This window comes from Anopheles merus, chromosome 3R, assembly GCF_017562075.2.
Source record: "Anopheles merus strain MAF chromosome 3R, AmerM5.1, whole genome shotgun sequence".
NCBI classification, from domain to species: Eukaryota; Metazoa; Arthropoda; class Insecta; order Diptera; family Culicidae; genus Anopheles; species Anopheles merus.
This window is the reverse complement of record NC_054084.1, coordinates 34,844,116-34,859,049: the sequence shown is the minus strand read 5'-3', so window position 1 is coordinate 34,859,049 and position 14,934 is coordinate 34,844,116. Positions and strand designations below refer to the sequence as shown.

General features: G+C 46.3%; 1 protein-coding gene across 6 annotated transcripts in view; it reads left to right on the top strand.

The window, feature by feature from the left end:
- The window catches only part of LOC121596586 (rap1 GTPase-activating protein 1), a 160,225-nt gene that overhangs the window by 4,647 nt on the left and 140,644 nt on the right, over positions 1 to 14,934 (top strand). For 3 of the 6 annotated variants that reach the window (XM_041921653.1, XM_041921652.1, XM_041921651.1), the window contains exon 2: positions 9,481 to 10,040. In XM_041921653.1, coding sequence (XP_041777587.1) covers positions 9,781 to 10,040 — 260 coding nt within the window. In that variant the 5' untranslated portion in view covers positions 9,481 to 9,780. Of the gene's footprint in view, positions 1 to 8,601; positions 10,041 to 14,934 lie in introns of all 6 variants that reach the window. The other 3 variants (XM_041921650.1, XM_041921649.1, XM_041921654.1) reach the window with 3 other exon arrangements.

The window sequence follows — 14,934 nt, the reverse complement described above, 5'->3', positions numbered from 1 at the left end:
GTGGTTTTTTGGAACTGATACTCCACCCCGATCGTATTTCCAAATCGTAATAACGTCGAAGTTGTGTGTGCACTGCACAATATCAATACTTGCCGGCGACGGTTGCAAGTGTTGCCCGCCAGCACAAGATGCCGATAGATGAAGGCACGCGGATGTCTGCTAAACATCCTTTCCTTGTCATCGATAGGCAGATAGCGAGAGAGAGAGAGAGAGAGAGTCAGAGAAGCAAGGAAATGGGGAAATTTTGACGATTTCATTTCCGGCACACGGAGATCAGACCGAGAGCGCACAAGGCCCCTTTTTAGCATAAAGCCATCAAGTGTTCGAGCCGTTATGGATGAAGATGAAGATTCCAGGCCGCGTCTTATTCGTTTTGCTTATGGACGTGTATCATCGCCCTACTTCACACCAACACGAGCGAACCAATGAAGGCGTTCGCTGCCTACTCTGTGCAGGCACTGAGCCTCCAGTATTCCAGTGTTTGTTTAATAAAAGTCAGCCACAGCAGCCAACGGACCCGAGATATCAGTGTCCGGGACCGATGAAATTCCTGCCACTGTCGGGCATAAAAGCAACGCAAGCATATCCTTTCCGGAATGTCTCCCTGCTGCTGCTGCTGCTGCTGCCGTTGGTGCGGGTGCATTATGGCCTATGTTCGGTTTATGATCTTCTCGATTGCGTCTCCGCTTTACTCAACTGTGCTGTGCGGTAGAAATGGTGGTGTGATGTGCATTGAGCATTTCTTTTTTTTTCCATTGGGTCGATAATCGGGCACGAACAAACGAAGAAGAAAGAGAATGCAAGTGGATGAGGACCGTGGAAATCCGGAGCCGGGGACATAAAAATGCATTTGGATATTGAAGACTACAGTCCTGAGCCCGGTGCCGGATGACTCTTGCCGGGGTTGGTTGGTTTTTTTTTCTTTTCTTTGAATCTTCCCACTTCCCATTTGAATGCAGTTTTCGAAGTGCGCAGTGCGTGTTAAATTGTTTGTAAACACGATTGTTCAACTGTGCCTTTTCCCTCTGTTTCTTTCGGGAAGCTTTCTTCACATTGCATTGTACGGGTGTGAGGAAGTTGTCGTCTTGGCCCCGGGTTATGGTCTCGTTTTTCTACTTTCCTCAATTTTAGCAGGCAACAAGTAGTGTCACTTTCGGACTGCAGAAAACTTGTCACATCGTCATAATTGTGCCACACTGGGTGGGTTGTGTGCAGCATGCAGGAAGTACAAAGACACAGCCTCATTAAAGACACAATATTGGCAATAGAGGAACCAGGCAGGCACGTTATTGCAGCAAAGCGAGTAAATGAAGTGGCATTTTATGAGGTTGTTATGAGTTAAGGTCCTGTGATCGACGCCCAGAAGATGTCTGAACGGAGCAGGAAGCGAAAGACACACACTCGCTTAGATCGAATGATTAAACTTCCCGATGCAATGGAGCATGCCGCAAGCTTTATGGTGCAGGAAGAAACAAAACAACCAGTACATCAGGTGATGGAAAAATTGATTGGAAATTTTAAACCCAGCTCTCTGCCTTCAAAGGAACCTCCATTATCCTTGCCGTACGAAATTGTCGTCCCTCCATTATAGTTGTTGCCACTGCGGGGGGGGGGGGGGGGGTTTCCCAGGTGTTAGATCGATTTCCAGGGATCAGAATGGGTGGGAGCAATCGGGGATTGAAAGTTCACTTTCAATTTGTCCGCTACATCGCGGCACCATTCCCCGCGCACCATGGCGGTAGAAGGAATTTTAGTACACGCCAGCGAAGAAAGTAGGATGCGCTACGCGTTCCATCGTCGTCCTAGTTCTTGGAACGGGGTGGTAGAATGAAAAGAACATTCTTCGCTTTAATATCCATGCCTTTCTGTGCTGAAACTGAATTACTGGAATTCGCTACGGTTGATAACATTTGCGGGAAACCGAATCATTAAAAGATGGGAGAGAAAGGGAAAGGTTGGGCGAACTCGTTTGTTCGAGAACTTCTTGAATCGAGTTCAGGTCGGGCTAGGAATTTCCGATTGTTCGTCTGCGGGCGTAGTTGAAATTGCTGGAAGCTATTCACTCTTAAAAGATCTTGGAATAAGATTTATGTTTGTTTAGTTAAATGCTAGTTATGGCCTAAACTTTATCAATTAAGCAAGTACTTCATTGTCAACACGGGCTTAAGGAGCTGTTTTTGAAAAAAGGAAGCATAAGTTGATACTGTAAAAACATCACTTCAAAACCTTGCTGAAAATGTATTTCTATAGTATAATTACAAACATTAATTACATTAGAATCCAATTCTAATTCTTTTGCAGATATTGAGTTGAGACAGTTGAGATCAACACAGTTCTACTGGATAATCCAATCGCCTTGCTTGAAGTCCGAATATTGGAAAAAAAAACACAATCATATTTAACATTTGTGTATATTTTGTTGTATTAGTCTTCACATTTGACTAGTTTACTTGGAACGTGGTTTACTTTACTTCAAAAATCAATAATGTCGTTGGTCTTTCAACTGAGTCTTTTGAATATTAAACTCATCTTTTGGAAAATCAACTGATACACCTGACTTCTCGAGTCACCTAAATTCAAATGTTTTCTATTTGTGAGAAAACATATCAAATTGCTTTTGATATGATTGGGAGGAGAAACCCATCCTTCTTCTTTCCCCCGGGCAAATCCACCTCAGACAGACACTTATTACACCCCGAGACAATCTGTCGGTAACTAGCCGCAAAACAAGTATACCAACGCGTAATGTACTACACATACAACGGATCGGTAACAAGCGATGGAACGCTTCTCACTATTTTGCCCCAGAGTTTGAATTGATTTGTGCGTTTCGAGAGCTTAGCTCACAATTGATTTATATATAATCACGTTTAATTATTTTGCTCTAGCGCACCTTCATGTTGCTATTTTCTATGTTGTATTTGTAGCTACATTAGACGCCGCGTTTGTTAGGCCAAAATTGTTTCAAACCCCGCGCAAAAGGTACACACATACAAAGCGCACACGCATTTCGGTAACTTAGAGTTCGCTCGCTGGTCGAGTATAACACCGCGCGGAAGGTGATTATAAACAAAAGTTTCACCTCAAAGTTTCCAACACCTCAGGCCGAGGTGCGTGTTTTTGCTTCTCTCTCCCTCTCTCTCTCTCTCTCTCTCCTTGCCCCTTCGCTTCAACCACTCTGTAACGTCTCCATTCCGTACGTTCGGCTGGAGCTTTAATAGTCTTCAGCGGACGGGCACGGCGAACTCTCCTCCGGTGCCAACTTGTTGCTCGTGGATGGCGCGCAAAAGCAGCTACGCCAACCGTGTACCGTACCGCTTAACTTGGACTTGGTGGCGTACCATTTTGTGTGCCGTTTTGAAAAAGCACGCACGTTTCGCGCTGCGATACTGCGTTTGCCTGTTGCTATTCTGCATGCGCGCAACCACAACACAACAAAAAAAAATCGGACGCTACACGGAACTCGCGGAATGGAGAAACGAATGGAGAAACAAGAACGGTCGGTGCTGCTCCGACCGACCGGGCGGTTTTGGGTAAGGTCGGTGTCGGTGTGTGTTTGGGCCTGGCACGATTTCAAACGATGGCCACGGATGAATTTGGCTGGCTCCGTTCGGTGTGGTGTGGTGTGGCCGCGCAACCCTGTACCACTATGCACACCAACACGGGCACAGCGTGCCAGAAGTGGCGTCGATTGGCAAGAAGTAATTTAGGTTTCGAAAACTCAAACTGCTCGAAGAAAATTCGAATCACACCCACCCCCTAAAACGCCCCGGAATGGTCGAATCGAAAAATAACAATACACACATGCACACAATTATTAATCCGCGCGCTAATGTTGGCGGCAGGGCAGACATTCCAACAAGACATCACGTCTGAATTCGTTCAGGTATGCTTTTTTTTGTGCTGATTAACTTTAAAGCAACTGCAAAACGTCCTTCAAATCCAACAGCGCTCGAACACACTGCGAGTTACTGCTTCCGATTAGTGCGTTTCGTTACATTGATGAATTGCCTGAATCGACGGCATCGAGTTGATGTTGGGAATGTGTGAAAATTGTCACACGTACCTTAATTTAACTGCCAGACGACCACAGCCAGCAACAAAAAAGAGGACGGAGTTGTTAGGCACACACGCGTCTGGGGTAAAGGGTCGTTAGTAGCACACACACACCCAGATTGAAATGGGTTCCAGCCACCAAGGATGCCCTCTATACCCGCGTATACCGTTCGGAAATGTCACCCATGTGGACACAACAGCACCTAGAGTGACGTGTTTAATGGGCCCTTCTATAATGTCCTCGGTCCCTCTTGCCGTTGGGGGAGATGGATTTAATTTGACCGCCATTATCGTTTAAATCACAAATGGCAGGTTCGATCGGGCGCTCGAGTGATTCGAAATGTCTTTCCAAGTTGGAGAGATCGAGAATGGACCGTAAATCGATTAGAGAAAAAGGTTGCAAGCGGTAGAAAGGGGTTTCGTTGAAGGATTTATACCTCTGTTTCCTTTTGCCATAAAAACTGCCATAATATATTATAGGATGTAAATCCTTTACGTGATGCCACTGTTACCAGTATCTTGATACTATCATTTGTTGTTGGATCTCCCTTAGATTCCATTTTGCAGGCATTTTGAGGCGTGAGAAAAATATCATAAACCCCATTTGGCAGGGTTCATCGTTCATTCTAACTCACCCTCTCCGTACAGATCCGCACAGCAGCAAAAGTTTTTATTTGCGGACGCCAGACAATTGGAGCATAAATCAACGGTAATTTGCGTTAGTTTGCAGCCCTGTATGGAGAGAGAAACAGACAGAGCTACGAGGTACTCGAGAGCAATTCTGGGATACAAATGCTGGCAATCATTGGCCGGGGTCCGTGGTTTTGGCCGGTTCCGACAGCCAGCACGTACCGGGTGACATCGTAACGAAACGGACACAATGTAATGGTTTTGTTTGTGGTGGGAGGGCGTTAAAACCAAGCTGCACGTCACTTACTGCTACTTTAGCGGGGGAGGAAAGGGTTCTCTGTACAGTCGTCGGACGTCGGTTTTGCAACTCAAGGCCGTATTCATTGCGAAAACCGCTGAAAATGCTTCCCCAACAAGCGCTGGCCGGAGAACCACGACGAGAACCATGAGTTAAAGCGCGGTTGGCGTTAATGTGGAGATGAGGTTTGTGTTTGAAGGGGGGAAGAGAACAAGAGGGAGTCGTGGCCGGACGTGTTTGGGAGATTGTGACAGGATGTGACCTTTGGTCCCCGGGTGCGTCAGCAACGACAACCATGGGGAGCTCCGGGGAAGCGAAGGGAGGTGGAGTTTTGTTAGGATGGGATTGCTTAATTAATTTTAAATTAGATCCCGAAGAGAAATAAGACCACCACCGGAAGGTAGATGGGAGGAGTTCCGGGCAACCTCCAACAGTGACTGCTGAGGCAAATCCTCGACAGGTGGCAGAACTTTTCAATTGTTTTTTGAAGCATGTTACGACGGTGGTGAAAAAGGGAGAAATAGACAGGGAAATTGAAATAAAAAAACACATTGCCGGTAGAGCACACCGGCGGGATTAAAAAACGGAAGCGGAAGCTTTTCTCGCAGGAGTGAAAGGAAATTTTTGTTCGTATGTTGGTTGGGTCGGGACACCCACGGAAGGTCGGTCGGTCCGGTATGTACGGCATCAAAATCCTCATCCATCAACTTCCCATGCTGGTTTTGTTTGTTTTGTTTTGTTGTGGATTACCCGGAAGTCCTTGAGAGTGCAAGGTGTGATTTGGGGGAGAGTAAAAAGATGATAAAATTGAAAGCGAAATCGCAACTTTGGGGAGATTCCAGAAAAAGGAACTCCATTTCACAATTTACTAAATTTTAATTAAGTATGTAGTTATGTGACAGCTCATGTCAAATTGGAAGTTATCTGAGATGTGTGATCCACAACCTTAGCTACCTGGGGGAGGAGGAATTAGTTACATCTTTGTTCGACCGTCCCATACGAGATACAAATCAAGAACCGTTTTTCCAAGATCTGTTTCATTTGGTGCGAAATAGTTGAGGGGGAATTGCAAAAGTTTTCTCAATTCCAAAATTCCAAGAATCCACATAACTCTTGGGTAATGCAATTCCCCAAGAGCCGTTCGTAAATTGGTTCTTTGATCATGAAGAGATGAATTCTTGGGATCTTTCCTCCAACAAGTTTTCCAAAGAAGAAAAACTAATGCATTGAATAGCTTCACGCAGTGTGATGAAAGCAAGACGTAAAAGCCTTGACCTATTTTCCTCGTGATCCGTGCTCCAATTTTCATCTTTACCTTCACCACCACCCACGGATTGAACCTGGCCTTGTGCGCTCGAAATTCCCATAAAATCATAATCACTACCTCTTGAAGCGGCGGTAAACAGAAACATCACAGAACCATCATCATCGGCTAAACAGACGCCCAACATCTCCAACATCAACAAACTGTTGATCAGATCTGCGATCGTCAAAGTTGTCTGAAGTCATCTCCAGACAGTGACCGACAGAGATACATGCTTAGTCTCTGTTTTGTACTCCTATAATATTGCACCCTCCAATCGATCGACTGATCTCCTTTCAAGTGCTAATCTGGTCTGCAAGCCACTGGTCGATGTGGTTTATCTCATCATCGCCGTGCTGCTAACAAACATCCACTCCCGTGACATTGAGTCAACCGTCTCTGGGTTGCGGTTTCAGCAACGTTTGTTTGAGGTTTTTTTTTTGGGAAATTAGATACAGCAAGAAGTCATACCTTGAGCAAAAGAGAGCGAAGAAGGGAAAAAAAGAAACATCCAACCAAAAAAAAGCTGGGGGTGTGGATGAGTTTCGGTGTTTGGCCGAATTCACCTTTTCATGTAAAACATAACAAAAACCTTTGCGTAGATGAAGATGAAGCGTTGAATGTTTTGTTGGGTTGGAGCATCAAGCAATCTGTTCAGTTCGAAACGGTTGTGGCGCATTGTGTGCCACGGATCGTCCATTCATTTCTCCCACGAAATCGTAGAGCATAAACTAGATCGTCAACGTTGGAGTAGGAATGGTGGGAGGGGGGGGGGGGTCTGTGTTAGTAAGACAACGGCAAAAACATGAGGTGTTTAGAAGGCGTGGGTTTTTATGAGATGTGATCATCAAATACAACATGAACCAGTAGGGCAGTAGGAATGAGAAGAATAACAAAGCACACGACCGCGGCAGGCCCATTGAAAGATGGTCCCCAGGCGCATTCGTGCGAATGATGGTGATTTGTTAAATTGTGTTTATTTTGCGTTTGGGAATTAATCGCGCGTTCCGGAGATTGGTTGTAGTAGCCTCCACAAATCTGTCTAACCTGGATGGGGTTGGGGGGGGGAGGGGTGGAGCGAGTCCGGGCCACATTTTGCAAATAAGATTAAGACAGCTTCATGGAATGTGTTAATCGTCAGAATGTACATAAGAAGCAAAAATATAGACGGTCAAATGAATTAGAATCACAATCACGCTATCACCAGGGGGCGAACCATGCGGATTGTGCAACAAATTAGACACTCTTTGCGCGTCTGCCTGCCTTATCAAGGTCTTTGGCGGTGTCTCTTTTCGCGGGGCGACTGTCGCGTTAAATGGCCACTTTGAAGAAGGCTCGCAGGCTGCGCGCCGCGCTCAAGAAACAGGCATTTGTAACAACGAGCAGATAATTTATGAGTCTTACTTTCGATACTGCCGATGCGTGAAACGCGTTTTCCTGTCTGTGCCTTTTTTATGCTGGTAGGAGTGGGTGTTTGAGTGTGTGTCTAGCAATTGTGTTGTTGTTGTGGGTGCGTCTGCCGAAAGTTGAAGCGTTCGACAACCGCACCTTTCGGGAGACGCTTTCAAGTTGGATTCTCCAAGTCTGAGTGAGGCCATTCGATGAACCCCCGCACAAAGTTGTGGACTAAGAGGCGGAACTAAATGGACCCAGATATGATTGATCGCTTCATAGGAACACACTAATACCACTACCGATACCCAATAGATAGTAAAAAAGAAGATGTGTCGCTTCGTTTGTCCACCCAAAAGGGTGTGAAAAGTGATGATCTTCTCCTCAAGCTCGACTCTCGGAACGTCTCGATCGTCTCGATCAATGTCTTGACGGTCGATACATTTTGAAGAGCTGCTGTTGCTGCGGATGGAATTAGGCACAGTAGAAAGTTGGTTTCCGTGCGTCTAAATTACGTCTTTCGGGGTGTTTTTCGTATCAAGAGACGACACACATTGCTTCCGCCGTAAGAGTTTTTGAGGAGGGGGGAAGGAAAAGTCGAAATCAGTTAATGAACCAAATCTCGTCGCATCTCAGGCACATTGCAGGAAGAGGGAGGCTTTGGAGGAGTCGAACACAATCGAACGTTAAATTAATCTCATTTCCCATAAGAGCACACACTCCGGTTGGATTGATTTATCTCGTTCGCTCATCGCCGATTCGAGGCTTTGGAGGAGCGTTTGAATAGGCGCGTTTAAATGAAATTTATGGTTCAATTTGTCGCAATTTCTGTGCTGGATTTCACTGCCCATCGTAAAGCCCATAAAGCGTCATGAACAGCGTGTAATAATAAGTCTTTTAATTCTCTTTTTCCCCTCCACAGTGACTGTGCTACCTCTAAGAGGACTTGAACCATTGAAGGCTTCAACTCTGGCCACTTGGAAAGGATACAAACTTCCGGCTGCTACCAAATTACACCCAGGCGAAGGTTTCGATCTATGCCTCTGGTTTGATTGAAGAGTGGAGTAAAATTTTGGAAAACTGCCATCATCGTCATCTTCGATGTGTGTGTCCTTCGCCGGCGCTGATTGATGGACAAATAGGTGGTAGCGTTTCGGTGCGGTGCAGGTTTTTTTTTCTCAGGCTGGCGTAACGCAATACGCAACTGCGCCAACCGTTGTGACGACTCGACGGGCCCGAGTGGCATTGCCAGTGGAGGTGAAATGAAAGTGCAGTGCAACAATAATTAATGCACAACCACAAGACAAGAGACGAATGTGAAACGGATGCGCACATCGTGCGGGTGAGGTGTGTGCGGTACTTGGCAGTGGAAAAGTCGAACCAAAACGTGACGCGAGTACGCCAACTTCGTCGAGCCGTAGTAGTGGGTGGCGGTTCAAGACGCGTGTTGGAATGTAATTGTAACGAGGTGGAAAAAGAAACATCCAGACGTCGATCGTTCTGTGTCCCACTGTGGCCGATCTTGTTAACCCCACGCGAGTGAGATTGTGTGAGTGTACCAGAGCAGGGGTTTCGAAAAATTGCAAAGAAAAGTATCGGAAAATCGGTTCGAACCGGGGGGAGGGGAAGGTGGCGTTAAGTGTGGGGAAAATTACTCCAAAATTGGTTTGTTGGTGTGCAATAGTGTACTCGCGCTGTCTGTTTCTGTGGGTGTGTAGCCGTGAAATTGGCCGATAGGGGGAGAAGGTGCTGCGCGACCCAAAACCGTATTACTAATTTCAAATGCTCTTCTTCTTCCCAGTCCGTGTACGTGTTTCTAAATGTATGTGTGCGTGTATGTGCCCCACAGCGAGGGGTAGGGAGCGAAAAAGTGTAGTGTGAAATATCCAACCCCTGGGTGGGTGAGTGTTAGTGTCCAGTCTGTGGAAAACGACTAATGTGTCCGTAGCTTCATAATCATCCCAATATCTACCTGCCTCAGATGATTGATTGAGGTGATCACTGTGAAGAAGAGGAAGAAGAGGACGAAGAAGTTTCCACCTCACATCTCTCACACGGGAGGGAAAGTCTTCACCAAGCTAAACCAAATATATACGTGAAAATGTTGAAAATACAAATGCTCGAACAGATCGTGACGAACGAGAACGTAATCGACGATGCTGATGATCAGCGGCACAGTGGCGGAGCTGGCCGGGGTGCCGGTGCGCTGTCACCTGGTGGGCCGTTAGCGGACGGCAGCTCCAGACCGGGTAGTGCCAATCTTAGCCCGATCGCATCGAAAGGTTCTTCGACGTCGGGTGGCGCTGGAGCGGACGATGAAACGCGCAGCCTTAATCGGAGCTCACGCTTATCACCACAAGGGTAAGTGTTTACGCAGATCGCTGTGCTATGGGGATTTGTTTTGCATATGTAACACTCAGGGGCGGGGTAATGTTTTGAGTTTGAGTGGAAAAGCAATAATGTTATGATGGAGGTGGTTTCTCTTTGCGGGTTTATCGAAATGTTGGTGGAAAAGAGGTTTTCGGTCATAACTTATATTGATTAGGTTTACGAAAAGTCTGAACTGTTGAGGTCCAGACATTTCTGAGCAATTCAACGCTGTTGTAAACATCATTGCTGAGGATGATATTAGCATTTAACTTATTCTTAACTTACTCTGGATAGGTCGTTTTAAAGAATTATGTTGTGTATGATAAGGTTCCTGGTTGTTAATCTACAGCCTTTAGGCCGATAGGCATCAATCTCTGTATTAAAGCTCTCTTTAATATCTGCAGTATTACAAGACTCAAGATTACTGGAGATGCTTATCAAAATACATGACGTCGCTCAAGTAATCTTGAAAAGTGATGCACTTTTTACATGACAAGAGTAGCAATGGATTTTGGTTTATTGTTCAGGATTAGAATCAGTATTATCCAGGCTTATGGAGACTATTGTTTATTGGTTTGTAGGCTTACTAAACCTGTTGAGATCCATGACTGCAAATCCTCCTAAGATGGCTACTATTGAGTCTTAGGAATATGACTTAAGATTTTTCTGAAGATATTAACAGGGGTTTTAGTTATGACGAGTTAGAGTTATCTAATTCTCTAAAATTCTTCAAGAATGGTGCCTAGAACTTCCAGAAGCGTTGGTGAAATGAATTTTTCAAAATCCGTGAAAATGAATCCAAACTCTCCGGTACACCCAACACACTCACATATCACACCTCGGTGCAAGTACAATTTCGCGTCAAGGTGCAATAACCGAAACCGATGGCAAATTTCGTACCTTAATACGAGAAATAATCATCGCTAGCAGAGCCCGGCCCAGGGCACAGCGGATGCCCGAGACGAGGAAGCGCGCGCAGCACTCGGGCAGGAGAAAGAGAAAGTGTGCGACTGGCAAGAGGGCGGAGGTGGTAATGATTGCAAGGCTCATTTGGAGTGTAGCGGTGGTGGTATGGTTTTAACTGCACGTTCGAGTTAAATACATAATTATTAGACGCTAGTTTGTTTTAATCTACACCCATTTACCGGGCTCAATACGTCAATCAGGCTAAATGCGGCGTACCGGGACGGGCGAATGAACCAAAAGGTGTCGATCACACGATGCCGAGTGGAGGCGCAAAAGAAGCGATTGCGTTTGCCGACATTGTTTTTGTATACAAAGCCTCATACTATAGGCTTTTCCTGTTGTCTAGTCGATCAAAGGTAGAATAAGGTTTTGTGGTTGTTAGGACATCAAAGCCATCAGCATCAGTTTTTGAAAGGAATGCGGGATACGGTCATTGTCTCAAGCAGCCGAAGCAGAGATATTTGCTAATTCTTCAACCCATTACCTTCTGGAAAGAGGCGTCAAAATAGTGGTTTGACGAGATTAATCCATTAGCTTCGATATCGGCTCCCGATAGGCATCGATTGGGGGAAAGGATGAGGCCTTTATGCTCGGCACGGGAGCCTCCACAATCTACTCTGAAAGCAGCCTGTTTGATTGACAACACGGCGTTTCAGCGCGCTCCGACCGCGTCTGTCAGCTACTGAATGCGTGATGTTTCTCTTATTAGTGATGGATTAGATCATCCGGCAGGTTGTGTATTTTTTCTTCTGGTTGCTTCTTCTCTGCTTCTCGCTTCGACGACGAGCACATTCGAGCATGGAATCACATCACAGGTTGACGTTGGTGGTTGCTTTCTGTGATCGTTTCAATCATACAAAGCAAACGTATCGGCGAACCGATTGGTAGCTCGAGAATGATGGAAAATAAACATAACCCAGCCGTGTGTCCTGAAGTTGACACACCATCGAAACCGTGTTTATTTGTTCTACTGGGGGCGGCTGGTGTTTTGTGCCAAGGGCGGCCGCAGTTTCACGGTCCATTCCACTGACCCATCTCTGCAAGCCCGTAGTTCATTATTTTACCGTTTGAAAATCGGTTTGGTATTCTGCGTACGGGGAGCAAAAAAAAAGCAACAGGTGTCAAATTGGGAGGCCCTAGGGTGCGGTTCCCCAATCGCCCCGGGGGCACCATGACCAGCTGGTTTTGCTATTGGGGAAGTGTTTATCTGTCGCGCTAGTGTTGCAGCGCTTTTGTTTTTTGCGGCTCCCACTGCTGCTGCTGCTGCTGCTGCCGCTTGTTGATGTGGCGGATGTTTTGGTCTGCCTGTTGGTTGTCGACCCCGCACACAGACTTATTGGCACACAGCGGTGCCAGAAATCAATTTCGCCACCCCATGTTATCGCTGGGTGAGTTGGTGGAGAGTCCTTTCCCTCTGGGTGGGTGCCCCTTGATTTTTTTCTTCTCTTGATGCGATGGCAGGATAAAAGCATGTGCAGATCAACTTTTTTTTTTTTTGACAGACACTGGGCTCACACACGCAGCAAACAGCAGAACGAACTGGTGGTGGTGGCGCAGAGGAGTGAAATGTTTCAATCACACACTGCAGGTGGCAAATAGAGAGCAGTAAGCGTGCGCGTTGATGTGCTGTTTGTATGCGGATTGGATCGGAGCGGTGGTCGTCACTTTTGTCTGTTTTTATCGGTGAATTTAATTTTATTTCGATCGTCAATCATGGGGGGCATGTGTGGCAAAAAGCTTGTTGTTTCGTAACGATTTTCTTAACAAGATATGCTCTTCTTCTTTTTCTCTTTTGGCAGTACACAAGATCCTAATACTACACATACCAACCAACCTGTTATCATTTTCGATCTGAATTTTGATTTCAAAAGACTCTTTATAGTTTCCCTCATTTTAAGTCTCGAACTGACGACGAGCGGCGCGTATCCCCACACTAGTCTCCCGCCTGCCGTCTTTACCATCGAAGCGGGTTTGAAACGGGTCATTAAAATACCAATAAATAAAACCCGAGTAATGTGTTCTAGAACAATTCCTGGCGTAAAATCAATTTTAATCCCCGTAAGCTCCATAAAACCGTCTCTCTCGCTTACTTTTCGAGAAGAAAATTTATTAGCTCATAATAATTTAACCCATTATGTACTTCCGAGCAACAGGAAACTCCCCCACTGGGGACGTTGTTTTGGGCGGTAAATGGCGAAGACAAAACAAGGGCTTCTCTCGTCCTGAAAAATAGCATAATATTCTCATGTTTAAAGATTCGGTTCCGCCTTTCCCATCCACATTGACTTTTGCTCCCCCCCCCCTCCTCCCGCCTCGATATCGTTCCCCTTCCCGAAGGCAATCTCGCTTCGCTGTTGTGTTGATTTTTGCTGGCTCCGGTTTTCCCACCGGTACACGGGCAACTTTTTGCACGGCTCGCACGACCAACAGCATCGCCCAGCAGAACATTATTTATTATTCACCGACAAATCAGCATAAGCATAGTGGTATATGCGAACGGTTAGCTTTTTACCGTGGCTTAGCCCGTGTAAGCTCCATGTGCGAGATGGGGCGAGCAGGCTGCCCCGAGCATGTCGGGATTGGTTTTCCATTTTCTCCGTGCGGAAGTGGAATCAACCCCTTTCCCCATCTCCTGAGATACGTTCCCTATTTTTCCGCTCTGCTTGGAGGTGGTTTTTGTGATCCGGCGGAGGCTGACTTCCGCTCGGCTGTGGGTGACTTTATTCCGGGGTCTTCACGGGAACGTCAATCTCGTCCTGCATGTTCGATAAATGTAGATTAGCGCGAGGTATTAGGATGTGTTTAAAGAGTGGAACGAGGCACACTTGCTGCCAGCCGCTTTCCACTCCATCCTTTCAGTGGATATGGATCGATTCATCATCAGATTGGTTGTACCGGCTTTTCCTTGTGGTTTGTGCGGTTTTTTGGGGGTACGGTTTGATTGTACCCTTGTCAAAAATGCTGCACAAGAATGAGAATGGGCCCGGTAATACATCAAACTTTGAAACGGTAAGCCACACACACACCGTTGTGGCCGTTGTGGATTGACGTCATCGAAACTCGAAACGGTTCACGGCCGTGGACGCAATCTGTGCAAAAGCAAAACCCTCCTCAAACTAGTTTCGGAAATTCGGCAATCGGGAGAAGTGGTTGGGAGAATGTTAGCCGGTAGAAAAGTGTTTCCCGGGCTTAACAAAAATATTTATTTACGCAATGGAACAATCTCGCGTTTTACTCCTCCTCGTGCCGGTGCCAAACATATCCCTACGTCATCGATGTGGTAGTGTATACTCGGAATCGATTTTTAGTAGCTTCCTTGCATGCGTCGCGCACATTCCAGCACACTCTGCAGCTCTGGTTAGTTTGTGTGGGCCATGCTTCTTGACCCTGTCATTCGATCGTTTGCAACAGCTTTTGGGCAGGCGGAAAAACCTTGCGGTACCCGTTTGCACTATCGTCAGCAGGGCGGGCAAGATACTGTAAACACAGTTGAAATTTGCCTACTCAACGATGCTCGAGCTCATGCCCGTCCTGGCCTGACGGTGGCGAGCTGGGTGTTTATCGGCGAATGTGGACGCATTTTCGCCATTGCTTGATGGAAGTTCAATTTATTTACTTTCGCAGATAAGCAAAACATTCTCGAAGGGCACGCTTGTTGGTGCTTGCAGGAAACGTTCCAAGATCTTCTGGAGGGTCGGCCGTGTTGTTGTTGTTTGTTCGTCGTCGCTGTTCGCGTCGAGCCGTTTCGTTTGGGAAATTATCCTGCCTTGAACCCTCCAATCCGCTGCTGTGTGTGTGTGGTAGGTTTTATGCACTGCTTTCTTTATCTCCGAATGGAAAAAGCAACAAACAAAAGGGCCCCGTTTGCTGCAGCGCCCTTCGGTTGCAGTGTGTGTTGATGACGTGAAACAATTGCATT